General features: G+C 42.4%; 1 protein-coding gene across 1 annotated transcript in view; it reads right to left on the bottom strand.

Annotated features, from left to right (window-relative positions):
• LOC146870319 (uncharacterized) overlaps positions 1-13,942 on the bottom strand; it is a 178,283-nt gene that overhangs the window by 66,117 nt on the left and 98,224 nt on the right. The window contains exon 3 of the mRNA XM_085599664.1: positions 5,154-5,265. Coding sequence (XP_085455790.1) covers positions 5,154-5,260 — 107 coding nt within the window. The 5' untranslated portion in view covers positions 5,261-5,265. The remainder of the gene's footprint in view (positions 1-5,153; positions 5,266-13,942) is intronic.

Below are 13,942 nucleotides of genomic sequence, written 5' to 3' on the forward strand. Positions count from 1 at the left end.
GCACCCCCCTGAGGAGACACAGCCTGGCAATTCACGCAGAACCGAAGCAGATTTCGTATGGCTGGGTCCTGTTTGAGGGGACAGGGTGGGCAGAAAGATAATGGCCTGGATGGAGGCCCGTAGTAATTGTGAGTGGCTGAGATTAGTTCTAGCAACCGGCTCTTCACTTTTTTGGTTCCTGCCAACTGATGCAGCGACTCAGCACCATCCTTGAGGGTACTGCAGTGCCTTCCTTTCATGGGGGTGGAGGGAAGAGTGGGACGGAGGATGTAATACGGGAACAACACCAGCAGAGCCTGGTGAAAGACAAGCCCAACTATGGGTCAGGGCCAGAGACGCAGAAAAGGGGTATCACATGGAGCGCCTACAGGGCAGCAGCGGCAGTAATTCCGAGGATGAATTGTTACTGATCTAGTCGTTGCTGGGTCAATTTGTGGGTGCAGAGGGGGTTTTACAGGGCCTGGGCCATGATGAGCTTTTCTGGCGCAAAGGAGCCCAGCGCCTGTTTTATGTGTCTGCAGGCCGCAAAGTGAATTCGGTTAGCTCAGTATTTCTCCGATTTAGTTCTTTACAATCGGGGCCACTGGAATTATGCGTCAGGGAAGTGTCAAATAATGCAACATTGTTGGGTAAATTATGCGCCAAGAAAGGCCAAATAATGCAGCGTAATATGGCACATTGTGATAGAATTACTTCTTTATTTTTCGTTTTTACACTTATTGACACTGTCTGGTATTGGATGGACCTAATTAGTACCAGTTTAACACCCAAATATAGCAATAAGCAACAGAAAGGTAACCAGTCAACCTTGGCAAAAAGCCTTCCACTGCACAGCAACACGTTGCTGCGTTTTTAGTAATCTTTAAACCATTTGAGCTAGAAACAAAAAAAAAATTGTTAAAACCAGCTGATTGTGCAGTAGTTGGTGGATTATGTGGCAACTCTATAATTATGCCCAAAACGTTGCAGCCACACAATCATATAATTCCTGTGGCCCTGTTCATAATACAGCTCAATAAGAGTAAGCAAAGTTTGCCTCTTCTGATTCCATTTGTAGATGGAATGAAATGAAATTGTAATTTTTAAAGCTCACTACTACCCAAGGGTGTCTAGGCGCAGACCGTACAGAAAAAAAAGTTATGAATGCTGTACTACTTATTAAACAGCCATGTTTTAAGAGCCTTACAAAAGGTAAGTAGGTTGTTTATTGATTTTAGTTTGAGGGGCATCCAGTTCCAAAGTTTGGCAGTTGCCACTGCAAAGCTCTTCCCTCCCCAGGTAACTATTGATTTTAGATAAGGCCAAATTGGCCTGATAGGAGGATCTTGAAGTCCTGGATAGGGTGTACCATTGAAAGAGCTGTCTGATGGATTCTGAGCCATCAAGATGAAGGGCCTTAAAACCTATACACAAAGACTTAAACATTACCCGCTTTCTCACCGGGAGCCAGTAGAGTAAAGGTAGAGATTGGGAGACCGACTGATGTTTTGGTATCCCAAGAAGCAATCTAACAGCTGCATTTTGGACCATCTGGAGCATATGTACAGTTTTCTTGTGGGTGGTCCAAAAAAGCGCATTACAGTAGCCTATTTTTGAAAAGACAAGGGCAGTGATCACTGCCTTGCGTAAGTCCAGAGGAATGTAGGGGAAGACCTTCCTAAGTGATTTAAACAGAAAAAAAGTGAGGTGGTTATGGCACATCCGTGTTCCACAAAGGAAAACCTTTCATCGAGTTGGACTCCCAGATTTTTCACTAGGAATTGAGGAGCTCCCATTTCCTCAGGCCACCATTTGGGTGACCAGAAAGATCGGCGATTGCCAAAGTGAAACACCTCAGTTTTGTCTAAGTTCAGTTTCAGACAATGGTTAGACATCCAGCTCCTAATCTGTTGCACACAGTTGTGGAAACATTCTGCAGCCCTGTCTAGATCTTCAGTGACCGACATTACGATCTGGGTGTCGTCGGCATATGAGACGACTGAGAAACCATAACTTTTAATCAATGAAGCTAGAAATGTAACGTGTAGATTAAAAAGAGTTGGACTCAATGCCGATCCTTGCAGTACACCACAGGGTAGTGTAAAAGATGTTGAAGTACGGCCACTGAATTCCACAAACTGAACTCTGTCAGTGAGAAAGGATCTTAGGAGCTTAAGGGCAGCGCCTCTGACACCTAACTCAAACTGACGATTGATGAGAAGTCCATGGTTGACGGTGTCGAACGCTGACGAAAGATCTAAAAAATTAAGGCAGCATTCCCTCCCTTGTCTAAAGTTGTTCTAACATACTCAGAAGCGGGCTGTGTGCTGTGTTGGCTCCTAAAGCCAAACTGAGATGGATCCAGCAGCTAGCTGTAGTACCCTGGGTGGATAAGGATCAAGTGGCAACCCTTATTTGATTGAATAGGTCTGTTAATTGACCCATTGTGAGGGGGAGAAAGCAGAAAAAATAGCGCTCAAAGCCTGAAATCGCTCTGATAATTCAGCCGCCATGTTGGCTGCTTCCCTAGTGTTGGTCCCTGCTTGGGAGCAATCCAATATCACCAACTGTGGGTTGTTAGTCATGCAAGCCTTCTCAGAGCTTTGGTTTGCAGAAAGACGTTAAAGATAACCTCTACTTTGTCTTTACAGAAAGCGGCGAGTTTGTTACAGAAGGGGGCGTCTGCATTGGAGTTTTTGGCTAATGAGGGATTGCTCAATTTGGCCACTGTAGAAAAAAAGTTCTTTGGGAGTATCGATGGCCAAATTAATTTTGATTATAAAGAAGTTGGATTTGGCTTTAGTCAAGAGTTTTTTTTATATAAAAGCGGTGCTGATGTATAACTGGCTTTGTCCTCCATGCTATAGTTAGACCTCCATTTTCTCTCTAACATTCTACACGATTGTTTAGCGAGTCTGAGCTCTTCATCGAACTAGGGTTCAAATGGTGTGGGTCGATTTTTGTTTCCAAGTTTGGCTGGGGCGAAACCATTAATGGATTAACTAATACATTGATAGTAGTCAAGATCAGAAGATATTGGTATAATTGATTGAGTTAAAGCATCAGTAAATTGGTCTTCCGATATTTTATGCCAGGGTCGATAGCTGAAGATAAATGGGGCCATGGGCTTTCCAGAGCTGTGGTTCACTAGATTAAGTTGGAAAATCACTGCCTTGTGGCCTGACCATGTGCGGTATGGAGGAGGTGACCTGAATAAACGGGCAATTAGAGAATATGCCATCAAGAGTATGACACCTAGAATGAGAGGGGTCAAGAACTAATTCTGACGGGACCAGAAGAGATAGTAAAGAAATAAAGTCACGGGTATCAGGGACCTCTTTGTTCTCCAAATGGAAGTTAAAATGACCAAGAATGGTGAAATCAGATGAGTTGGCTTTGATATCCCATGGTGTGTTCTCCATGTTTAGGAGAAGATTTCTGGGGCCGGGAGGGTGTCTCTAGAGGAGGGCACTGTTGAAGGAATAGTGGTTTGAGAGAGCAATTTTAAAAACCAAGGCTTTACAGCCTAAATGAAATAAGGGGACATTCCTGACATTGAATTGGTCCTTAAAAAAATTGCTAAACGGTAGCCTCTCTTAACTGTCCGATCCAATCTGATCAGAAAGTAACCGTGGGGGGTGGCAGTAACCAGGTCAGGGCCCAAGGCAGTGTCTGCCCATGTTTCGGTAACAAAGGCATGATCGATAATAAAATGATCTAAAAAATAATCCAATTCGACAGCATTTTTTATAAGCGAATGAGCATTAAGAAGTGTACATTTTATTTTTTCAGCTATGCTCAAGCAAGTTTAGGACGGTTTGTGACTAAGCAAGTTTATCTTGTGACAGATAAGTGTTAGAGAACAGGCCGGACATGTTTTATTTGATGGTTCATCCACTAGGGAAAAAGTAGGACTGGGCTGCCGAGTTGAGCCTTTGTAGCTCCTCGCTGATGTAGCTATAAAAAACGAGGGGCTGGGAGGCAAAACCGGCAGGGAGGCTGGCGCTGAGTGTGGTCTGAGCACGGACAGGCACAAACGGCTTGCATTCAGCACGCCACCTGTGCAGACACTGCCGGACGAGCTTTGAGCCCGGCATCCAAGAGGCGTGGCTAGAGGCATGTCGGAAGCACTGCTACGCGTGTTGCAATAAAGATATCACAAACAGGTTCGAAAGTGTGGACGGTACTGTTACTCTAGAGGTACTATTGACGGGCACATTCAACCCGTGGCTATACATGTGGATTGAGCATAACATAAGGACATATTGACGATATATCCTCTAATACAAAGAGGAGGAATCTTATCTTCATAATATGTTCATGCATGACTAAGTGAGAACACTCCAATTCTTTACATGTGGAAGCCCTGACGAAGTTCAAGTAACACAAATTTAACGAAACGCGTTAGCTGGATGTTTTATATGAAAAAAAAAAAATCAGAACATTAGATAAAAAAGAATATCCATCACAAAAATTAGCTTGCTTATTATTTTGGATACGAATATTACCGTGCACCATTTCATATCAAGTACAATTCTCTATTCTTTGGAGCAGATGTACCAAACAACTGCAGGTACAGGAATTGTTGTGCACGGATGGTTTAATTAAGAAGAAACAGAAAGTGAGGTGCAATGTCTATGATCCGCCATTATGGTTTTGAAGGAGTTCCAAGAGGATGCCTGGAAACATGGCTCACAGGCATACTTCAGCAATACTTTTGGAATTTACACTTGCAAATATATACAGGCATCTTCTGTGCTCTTCTGGTTTAGCTTCCTGTTGTTCCTACCATACAAAGAGTTTTACTTCTGGCCTTGACAAAAGTAAATAGAAGGCCATTTTCAGGGCGTAAACAGAGTGAAAAAACAATTGTAAATACTCAGGTTATGTGGGTCTTCCCAAACTTTCCGGGTCATCTTTTCCCTGGGATGCAACTTCGTCACCTGGAGTAACACGAGTACATGGTTTTAACAGTGCAAGGCCACCTTTCGTGAAACCTTCCACTAGTAAATCATGTGACTAGTATGTATAGGTTGGACATGGCTTTGTGGCTAGGGCTCAGGCTGTGTTAGAGCAGATACCAAGGGTAGCCAGAATAGAGTTACTAAGACACTTGTACACATCCAGTGTGTACCCAACAGTGTGAAGATGCAAGGAGAACACACATTGCTCACCCTGCTTTAAATAGTGTCATGTGTGACTTGTTCTTCACCTTGATTGTCACAGATCTGCTACTGGTGCCCAGTCTGATGTGGTCGATGGTTCTACTGCTCGTCTCCATGGATTCTGAAAAAGACCAACACATATTTAACTCTGCAGACTCCAAACCATCCTTGGCCACATCAGCAAAATCAAAGCACCCTTTCAAACAACTCAGGATCCATCCACCCAGCCCAGGTCCCTTTGCCTCGATGCCCCATCATTCACCCAACCAAGCAAAGCATCTTTAATACAACACACAGAAGCCGTAATCCACCCATCACAGACCAGAATATTCCCAAAACACAGGCCCGAGGATACACCGAACACAGGCTCCATAATAATTATGTACCCAACCCTGGCCTTAGGATCCACTCAACACAAGAACGATCAATAGCACTTTCCAGACTGTGTCAGGCACCCTACTCAGGCACTATGACCTACCCAATAAAGACCGAATCACGGTCACAACCGCCACACCCCTTCACCCACCTATCCTAGGCCCTTCACAGACCACATCATCCACCCAACCCTGGCCTTAGGATTCACTCAGCACAAGAATCATCTCCAGAAACCCTTCTGACCCAGTCAGGAACCTAACCCAGGCCATGGGAGCTATCCAACACAGACCCCTAACCTTCACAACCTCCAGACCCCTTCACCCACCTATCCTAGGCCCTTCAACGGCCACATCATCCACCCAACCCCGGCCTCAGCACAAGAACCATATCCAGACACCCTTCTGACCCCATTAGGAACCCAACTCAAACAATGTGGGCTACCCAAAACAGACCCTCCTATCACCTTCACAAACTCCAGACACCATCATCCACCTATCCTAGGCCTTTCATAGGCCACATCAGTCAACAAACCCTGGCCTTAGGATTCACTCAGCAAAATAATCATTTACAGAAACCCTTCTGACCTTATCAAGAACCCAACCCAGGCCCTGTGAGCTACCCAACACAGAACCCTTACCTACACAACCTCCAGACCCCATATTCAACCTACCTTAGGTCTTTCAAGGGCCACATCCTCCACTCATCTCAAGACAGATCATCCTTAGACTATAACCCAATAGATATCACAAAAAACAGGATTGCTAACTAATTTATGCCATTGGTCCTTTCCACAAATCAATAGTGAGGGAAATAAGTACTGCAGAAAACGTACTTTTCCTCTTTCTGAACAGCTATATATATTGATGGAGAGACTATAGTATTCAGGTTTTAAATTAATATTGTAGGTACACATTGAAAATGTCTGCTCTATCAAATGTATTACTTTCCTGTGAGCTCAACGATGTCAAAGGTTGTGTGGTGGAACTTTCTGTGATGGCATACAGGAGTTACAAGCAACGTCTTTTGCCAGTTAGAATGGAGCTGAAATGATTCTACAAGAGAGCATGCCGAAGTAGTGCAAGAAACTCTCAGAGAACTATCTATGGGTCTTCAACCTTTTCTGCACAGAGTGCTACTTATGTTCAATAAAACGCATTGAAAGCTCCTAATATTATTAGTGTTGTATAATTTCAATTTTGGTATATGTATATTAATTCAACCAAGCAAAAGCTTTCTAATGTATTAATCTGAGCTGCTTACAGGTGAGTTACTCAGAGGTAGCAGGAGAGCTACAGGAGCTCACAAGCTAAAGGTTGGAGACCCTAATTCATAATGAAGACAATGTGCAATGTGTAACATGGTTTTCTTAAGTATTTACACGTTAAATACTACACAGGTATTGCAATATCTTACCATGATCATGGTTTGTCATTGAACGCATCGAGTTTCTTCACTGAGGTTTAGGACTAAAGGAAATGTCTGTCCGTCACTAACAAGAGCGTTTCAGATTTACAAATAAAATGTGCTCATTTTGATTTTAATCTAGCTCACATTAACAAGGGAGGAACATTCACACTCTGCAGAATGTTGAATTAAACAGTAGTAAGATAACTGTTTTTCAAGTGTAAAGCAATCTGGATCAGAAGAACTAGAGATTCAAGAAGTGGAGCTTCCCTGTGCTTCAGGACAACTAAGAAACTGACTGTCCTCTTTACGAACATAGATGCAATTGAACTTCCTTCTCCTAAACTTCAAGAAAAACGAATTGGTCGCCTCAAACCCAATCAAAAACAAACCTGAACTCCAGCTCTGGATGTTTTAAAACTGAAAGGATTCTAGCAGAGACTAACGCCCCCAGCCAGATCCCTGGGCTTACAGTCAACTCTGCCCTCACACCTATCCCTCACTGCAACAAGATTAGCGAAAGCTGTAAACTTCCATCTCTACACCCTGAAAAATTTCAAACACCCATCTCCCTATTTTCTTATCTCCAGGCTCGATTTAAGAAACATTAGCAACTCTGCTCAAAAAGCATTGCTGGCTTTGCTGGGGAGGTGTGTTTACTCTAAGCAAATTCAACCACGTTCTCCATATACTCTGAGATCTATACTGGCTCCCCTTTTTAGCTGCTGAGACGAGAGCTATTGCGGACATTAAGCGGGAAACATCCTTTACCACGAAGGCATTTCCACGCGTTACGTTTACAACGGTACACTTACCACGTAAACGTCTATACAACGCGTATTCCTTCCACGAACGTCTTTACCACGCAAGCTGGAACGTCTTCTTCCTCGTCCCATTTAGTCCTTTTTTAGTGTCGGCGAAGATGCGAGTTAAAGGCAAAAATTAGAAAAAAAGGGGCTTGGGGGGTCTCCCCACAAAAATAAAAAATAAGAAATGAGAAAAGAAATAACGTAGGGAAGTAGAGGAAATCAACGTCGTTTTATGTGAAAGGAAATTACGCTTCGAATTTAAGACGTATAACGTCAGTCACAAAGGAAGAACGAAGAGACGACGTGATGAGGTAAGGGAAAAACACATTTAAAATATATATATATATATATATATATATATATATATATATTGAGGCTAACGGGCAGGGGTAATTATAAAAAGTATTGGGGGAAGGGGGATCACGTAAGGGTACAGGGGAGGGGTATAACCTTTACCAAGACTATTCCATTACCATGCGTGGTAAAGGAATATACGTGGTAAAGATTATGCGAGGAAATATCATTCTGTTGTAACGCATGCGTGGTAAAGGCATGTGTTACAACGGAATTCGTTGTAACAACATACATTCACATTAAGCTTGTCAGCCTGATATCTGGAGGTGCCAGTGGTGACTGCTTTCTAAATGATGCAACTGTTTTGAAGATAACATAACGTGTATTTGTAAAGCGCACGTTCACCCATGGGCATCTTGGTGATGAATAACAAATGTTTATTGACCCAACTCAATGATACCAATTTTATCGACCTCAGAAGGCTCCACGGCTGAGTGGACCCGCGGGTGTTTGAAGATGTGACCATGAGGTCAAACACAGGCCCCTACAGTGGATGCATTTGTCTACTAAGCCGCCAGACGCGGCATGATGGTGTGGGCAGGCTAGATGAGCCAGTTGAGTGCCATCAGGTAGGGTAGCCGTGATAGGAGTACATTTCTTTAGTTCATGGATGAGACACACTTTAGCATGTAGCATGCCTTTTACGGGGCCAGTATGGACTTTGGGAGGAAACGGAGGAGGGTGCTGCCACCATCCAGATGTAAGCTTGAGCAGAAGTTCTGAAGAGCATTTCTGCGAGAGGATTTCACTTTATTTAGTACCAGAAGCTGATCCCAGGCAGATGTTTTCTTGGCAATATGCAGAGGCTGCTCCTCCATTATAACGGAGGGGCATTGCCCAACTAAAATGCCCTCAGAGACAAAAAATAAAATGGCAATGAAGTTAATTCATTACCATTTTATTTATCTTCACCCTGTCCTAGACAGTGTCAAGAAGGGGCGGGCCTGCTAAGTAGCAGCAGGGAGGAGTGGCTGGCAGAAGGTTGCCTGTGCATGGTTTAAAAAACGCCGGTCCGTTATGTGAAGGCCAGACAGACATGCGCACTTTAAACCTTTCAACCCAGCTGTCTTAAGACAGCTGAGCCGGGAGCAAGTGCAGGCCTCCAGTGCTCTCGGAAGCTATCGACAGAGGCCGCTCCCTCCAATCCTACTGCTTCTTTCATGCTGGTTAACAGCATGATAGAAGTGTCAGCATTGGTTAAGGGAGTTGGCTGGGGCCCTGGCATCATAGAGAAAAAGAGGACCGGAGCAAAGAGGACGACTGCTGTACGGTAAACAACTATTTATACAATTTATGTATGTAATGTAATTACAAACCAGATGCTATTCATGGTATGGTTGATGCGCTATCTCGGCAGAGTCAATCTAAAAATGAGAATACACTAATGAATAAAGCATCCATAATTCTATACTCCAAGACTTTGAATAATAATTGTACTGCTTTAATGAATGTGGAGTCATGTTTGACAAAAGTACATACATAAACTCAGTCTAACACTAAGGAGACTGGAATAAAGGAACAAGACTTGTACAAAAACAACAGCTAACTGCAAAAAGGGTAAACCAAGTACTTGCCCTCAAATCAGTTACGACACTATGCTGTGACTTGGCTTCACTACTCTCAAATTGTAGGACATCCCGGACAATCTAAAACATTAGCAGCTCTTAGGAGATAGTTGTAATGGTCAGATGAATTTGCTCATGCCTTTTACGGGGCCAGTATGGACTTTGGGAGGAAATGGAGGAGGGAGCTGCCACCATCCAGATGTAAGTGCGACAGCTTGAGCAGAAGTTCTGAAGAGCATTTCTGCGAGATGATTTCACTTTTAGTACCAGAAGCTGATCCCAGGCAGCTGTAGTCTTCTTGGCAATATGCAGGGACTGCTCCTCCATTATAATGCAGGGGCATTGCCCCACAAAAATGCCCTCAGAGACGAAAAATAAAATGGCAATGAAGTTAATTAATGACCATTTTTTATATTTCGTCACCCCGTCCTAGACAGTGTCAAGAAGGGGCGAGCCTAAGTGGCAGCAGGGAGGGGTGGCTGGCTGGATAACAATGACTGACTGGCGTCATTCCTCCCCATCCCCCCCTCCTGCCGAACCCTAGCTCAGAGGATTCAAGTATTGCTATTTCCCGTCCCATTTACCGGATTAGCAAGGGAGATAAATCACACTTAAGGGTTCTTAGTTGGAATACAGCTGGCCTGAGAAACAAAATAAATGATCACACGAGGTCCGATAACCAGAGGAAGTATGATGTGGTGGGCCTAGAAGAAACTTGGGATAAGGATAACAACTTTTGGTTGGAGGGGTATAAGAGCTACTGGGAACCTGCACAGCCCGCTCCAGCAGGTAGAGCTAAAGGGGGACTAATAACCCTTATTTCCCTTTAAATGCGAGGAACACATTGTATGGTGGACTCTGGTTCCTGTAACTTTCTTGCAGTAGAAATAACGCCTCCCCAGGCGCCGAAATTCCTAATTGTTAATTTTTACAACTCTCCTGAGAGCAGTTCTATGAATGAACATTTATGTAATTTAAACTGTTTTTTAGCGGTTTATAGGGAGAAGCAAACCACTTTTTGTTCGATAATAATCTTGGGAGATTTTAATATACATTTATGCACAATGAATTGTCACGTCACAGATTTTTTGGGTCCTGTTAACTGTGTTAGCCAGCATTGAGCACACACAGCAAAGGGGTTTCCTCAAGGATTTACTGGCTGAATCTTATCTCGTACAACCGGGTATAAACCCAGGAGAGCCCAGGATCCCCACTTTTAAGGGGAGATGCCTGAATTCTATAATTGACTACATCTTCATTTCCCCAGGACTGCTAACTCTTGTGGTTTTCTATAATACGTTGTGGTCACACTTTAGTGATCACAATCCTATCCATCTTATATTGGAGGTGTCATGGGATTAGCTGGTAAATGTAGGGAAACCTCTACTGGTAAATGTTTAAAGATAACAGACTAGGGTCGTAGGTTGAGATGGACCAATGTAGTCCCAGCCCTTTTTCTTCAAGAATTATTGATACGGTTAATGAGGATATTGGGGTTTGTCCTGACCATACCAAGATGGGGATAGAAACTCTCCCAGCCTTTGGAAAGATCTGTGAGCAGGTGGCTAGTGGTCTCACACACCCAATAAGAAACATGCGAGAGGTGGTTCGATGGCAAATGAACTGAAGCCCACCAAAAGCTTTTTGCCTTAAAACAAGTTCTACAAGATAAACCCCAAATAGTGATACTTAGAAAGACATATAAGCGTGTCCTAGAAATCCGCAAAACCGAAAATCAAAGAAGAAGCCTGAAATGATTTACTTTTGGTGGATGTTCTTAAGAACAACGCAAGGTTTTGGGAGGTTGTAAATAAATCTTTTTTTACTGGAATTAATAACTCCCCGTTGTAATGTAATATAACGGAGGATCAATGGCGCACTCATTTTAAATATACATACGATTACCAGGAAGATGTGGGAATCCCTAGTTCCCTCTCACCAAATATGGGTACATATAGTCTGTTTTTTGACGAAGAGGAAGTAGGGTTGGCAATCATGCAGATGTCTAGCAACAAGGCCCCTGGTCCGGATGGCGTTCCAGCTGACCTACATAAAACAGATGGACACTCTGGGCAAAAATTTAACAAATGTTTTTAATGTGGCAAGTCAGCATGGTTTCCCGAAGTCTTGGTCCCAATCTACTAATATACTGGTATTTAAAAAGGGCCAGAGAGATGATATGCGATGTTACAAGCCCATATCCCTGATTGATTCTGATGATGAATCGAGAGATCGCCCGAGATGGTCTATCCTTGGATAGAGTTAGTTGCATTCTGTCGTTACAATATGTAAAGACCATAACAAAGAAATTAGGGCGCCCTGATCTCTGAGTCGCCAGATAATATCAGGAAAGAGGATCTATCGTGGGTTAAAAAAAAAAAAATTAAACAGGATGTATACGGAGAGAGAGGCAAACGAGATCATGAAACCTACGGTACAAGCTCATCTTTTGCTGGAAACTTCCCCATTGATAGAACCATATCTGAAAGTTTTAACAAAGCCATATCAACGTTTTCTTTTATCCAGATTCTGATTTAACCTTTTGCACTGTATATTGGCCAAACCGCAGGGCTGGACTAAGGTGAAAGATTTAGGCCCTTGCACATGTGATAATTTCTCCTTCCAAGAAACCTTGCACTTTATCATGTTTTGTGACCACTTTCAGGAAATTTGAAGAAAGTTTTTAGTGCCTTTTTCAAAGGGTAAAGGCTTTATTCAGGTACGGCCAGCATTAGTGTATGTACAGATTTTATGCTGAATAACACATGGGGGATTTTATACATTGCTAGTATTTTAGTTGCTGCTGTTAGGGAAAGGAAAAGAAGGCCTATCATGCCAAGTAATGCTGCAGCTTTTTATAAACACGATGGACTGTGTATTAAATGAATGTTTTAATTGAGGAGTACTTTCTTTTGGAAAATGTGAAGAAGTGTTTTTTACGTCCGATTGCCTCTTGTGCTCCAGAGAATTCTCAAACACATTTTGTCTACATTTTTTTAGAGATCAAATCTAAAAGCTGAACTTCGTTTTTAATGATTTTTATTAAGTGGGAGATAGAATAATATTGGGGATCGTAGTAATATTTCAACACTGATTTTTGTATATGTTTTATGTTGTTGTATATGATGTTGGTTGTGTACTTTTATTGGTTTTAGTAACCAATTAAAGTGGATTAGACTGACTGACTATAACTAGTCATTTAATAACTAGCACCACTTGGCGACAGGCATGACGTCTCTGAAGAACGCACTAAGCGACAATGCCCTACAACTACACTACGTTTTCCATGAATCCTTGAACCTGCACATTCTCTGAAAAGGGTTGCGGCCATTTTGAAATACTGAGTATGAGTTTCCTCGTGTTTCAAAGCAAGACAATAAATATACTGTGCCACTGTGCAAGGATAACCTACTTCAAAAGAGTTTGCACAAGCTTTCATACAACACCTCATTCAGTGACATGTTATTGCACAAGTATTAATTACTGGCTTGTGTCTACACTTGCGTGACGATTTTGATCTGCCTTACGTAAAGAATTGAATATGAAAGTCAGTTAGTTTACCAGTTCTTACTTTCAGACAGACTAAAAGACTAAACCAATGTATTAAACAGTACTTGAGATGTCAAGTCTTGCAACAAGATGAGGAATGGACTAAGAAACTAGTTAGCAGAGTTAACTTACAAAAATATTGAACATTAACCTACTGTAATATTACCTTTTGTGTTTGACCACCTGTGGTTCTATAATCAAAGAAACCCTGGCCCTCACAATATTTCAGATTATATTACTGACCCAAAGAAAGAAGGAAATATTCTCTGGACACAGGAAACACGGGAAATGCATTTATCTAGACATTCATTAGTTTATCGAAGTACCAAACTTACTCAAAGTTGCAAGGATTCAGACACTTCAGTCTGGATAATATAGTCAAAAAATCTCTAAAATGATGGAGATAGCAGTCCAGTCCTAGTTGTAAAGAACATGAAAAACAGCCAACACGCGTTTCGTCACCACCGTGACTTTCTCAAGGCTTAAAAGTGTACACTTTTTTTCAGAGAAGTTGGACGGCTCGACAGACGTGATAGAAATAAGTCTGTAATAACAGCATATAAAGTCTATTAATGGTATCTAAGCCATTTTCGGTCTCCGTTGCCGAAGATAACACATTTAGTCGTATCCTGAGAGAATCGGATTTGTAAACTATATGTCAAAAAGTATTCTTTGCAGAATATATGGACTATGAATTGTACGGCATCTAGGGCACTATGATAAGTCTCTCATTTCCTCGCAG

Source organism: Triturus cristatus, chromosome 1_1, assembly GCF_964204655.1.
Source record: "Triturus cristatus chromosome 1_1, aTriCri1.1, whole genome shotgun sequence".
Taxonomy (NCBI): domain Eukaryota; kingdom Metazoa; phylum Chordata; class Amphibia; order Caudata; family Salamandridae; genus Triturus; species Triturus cristatus.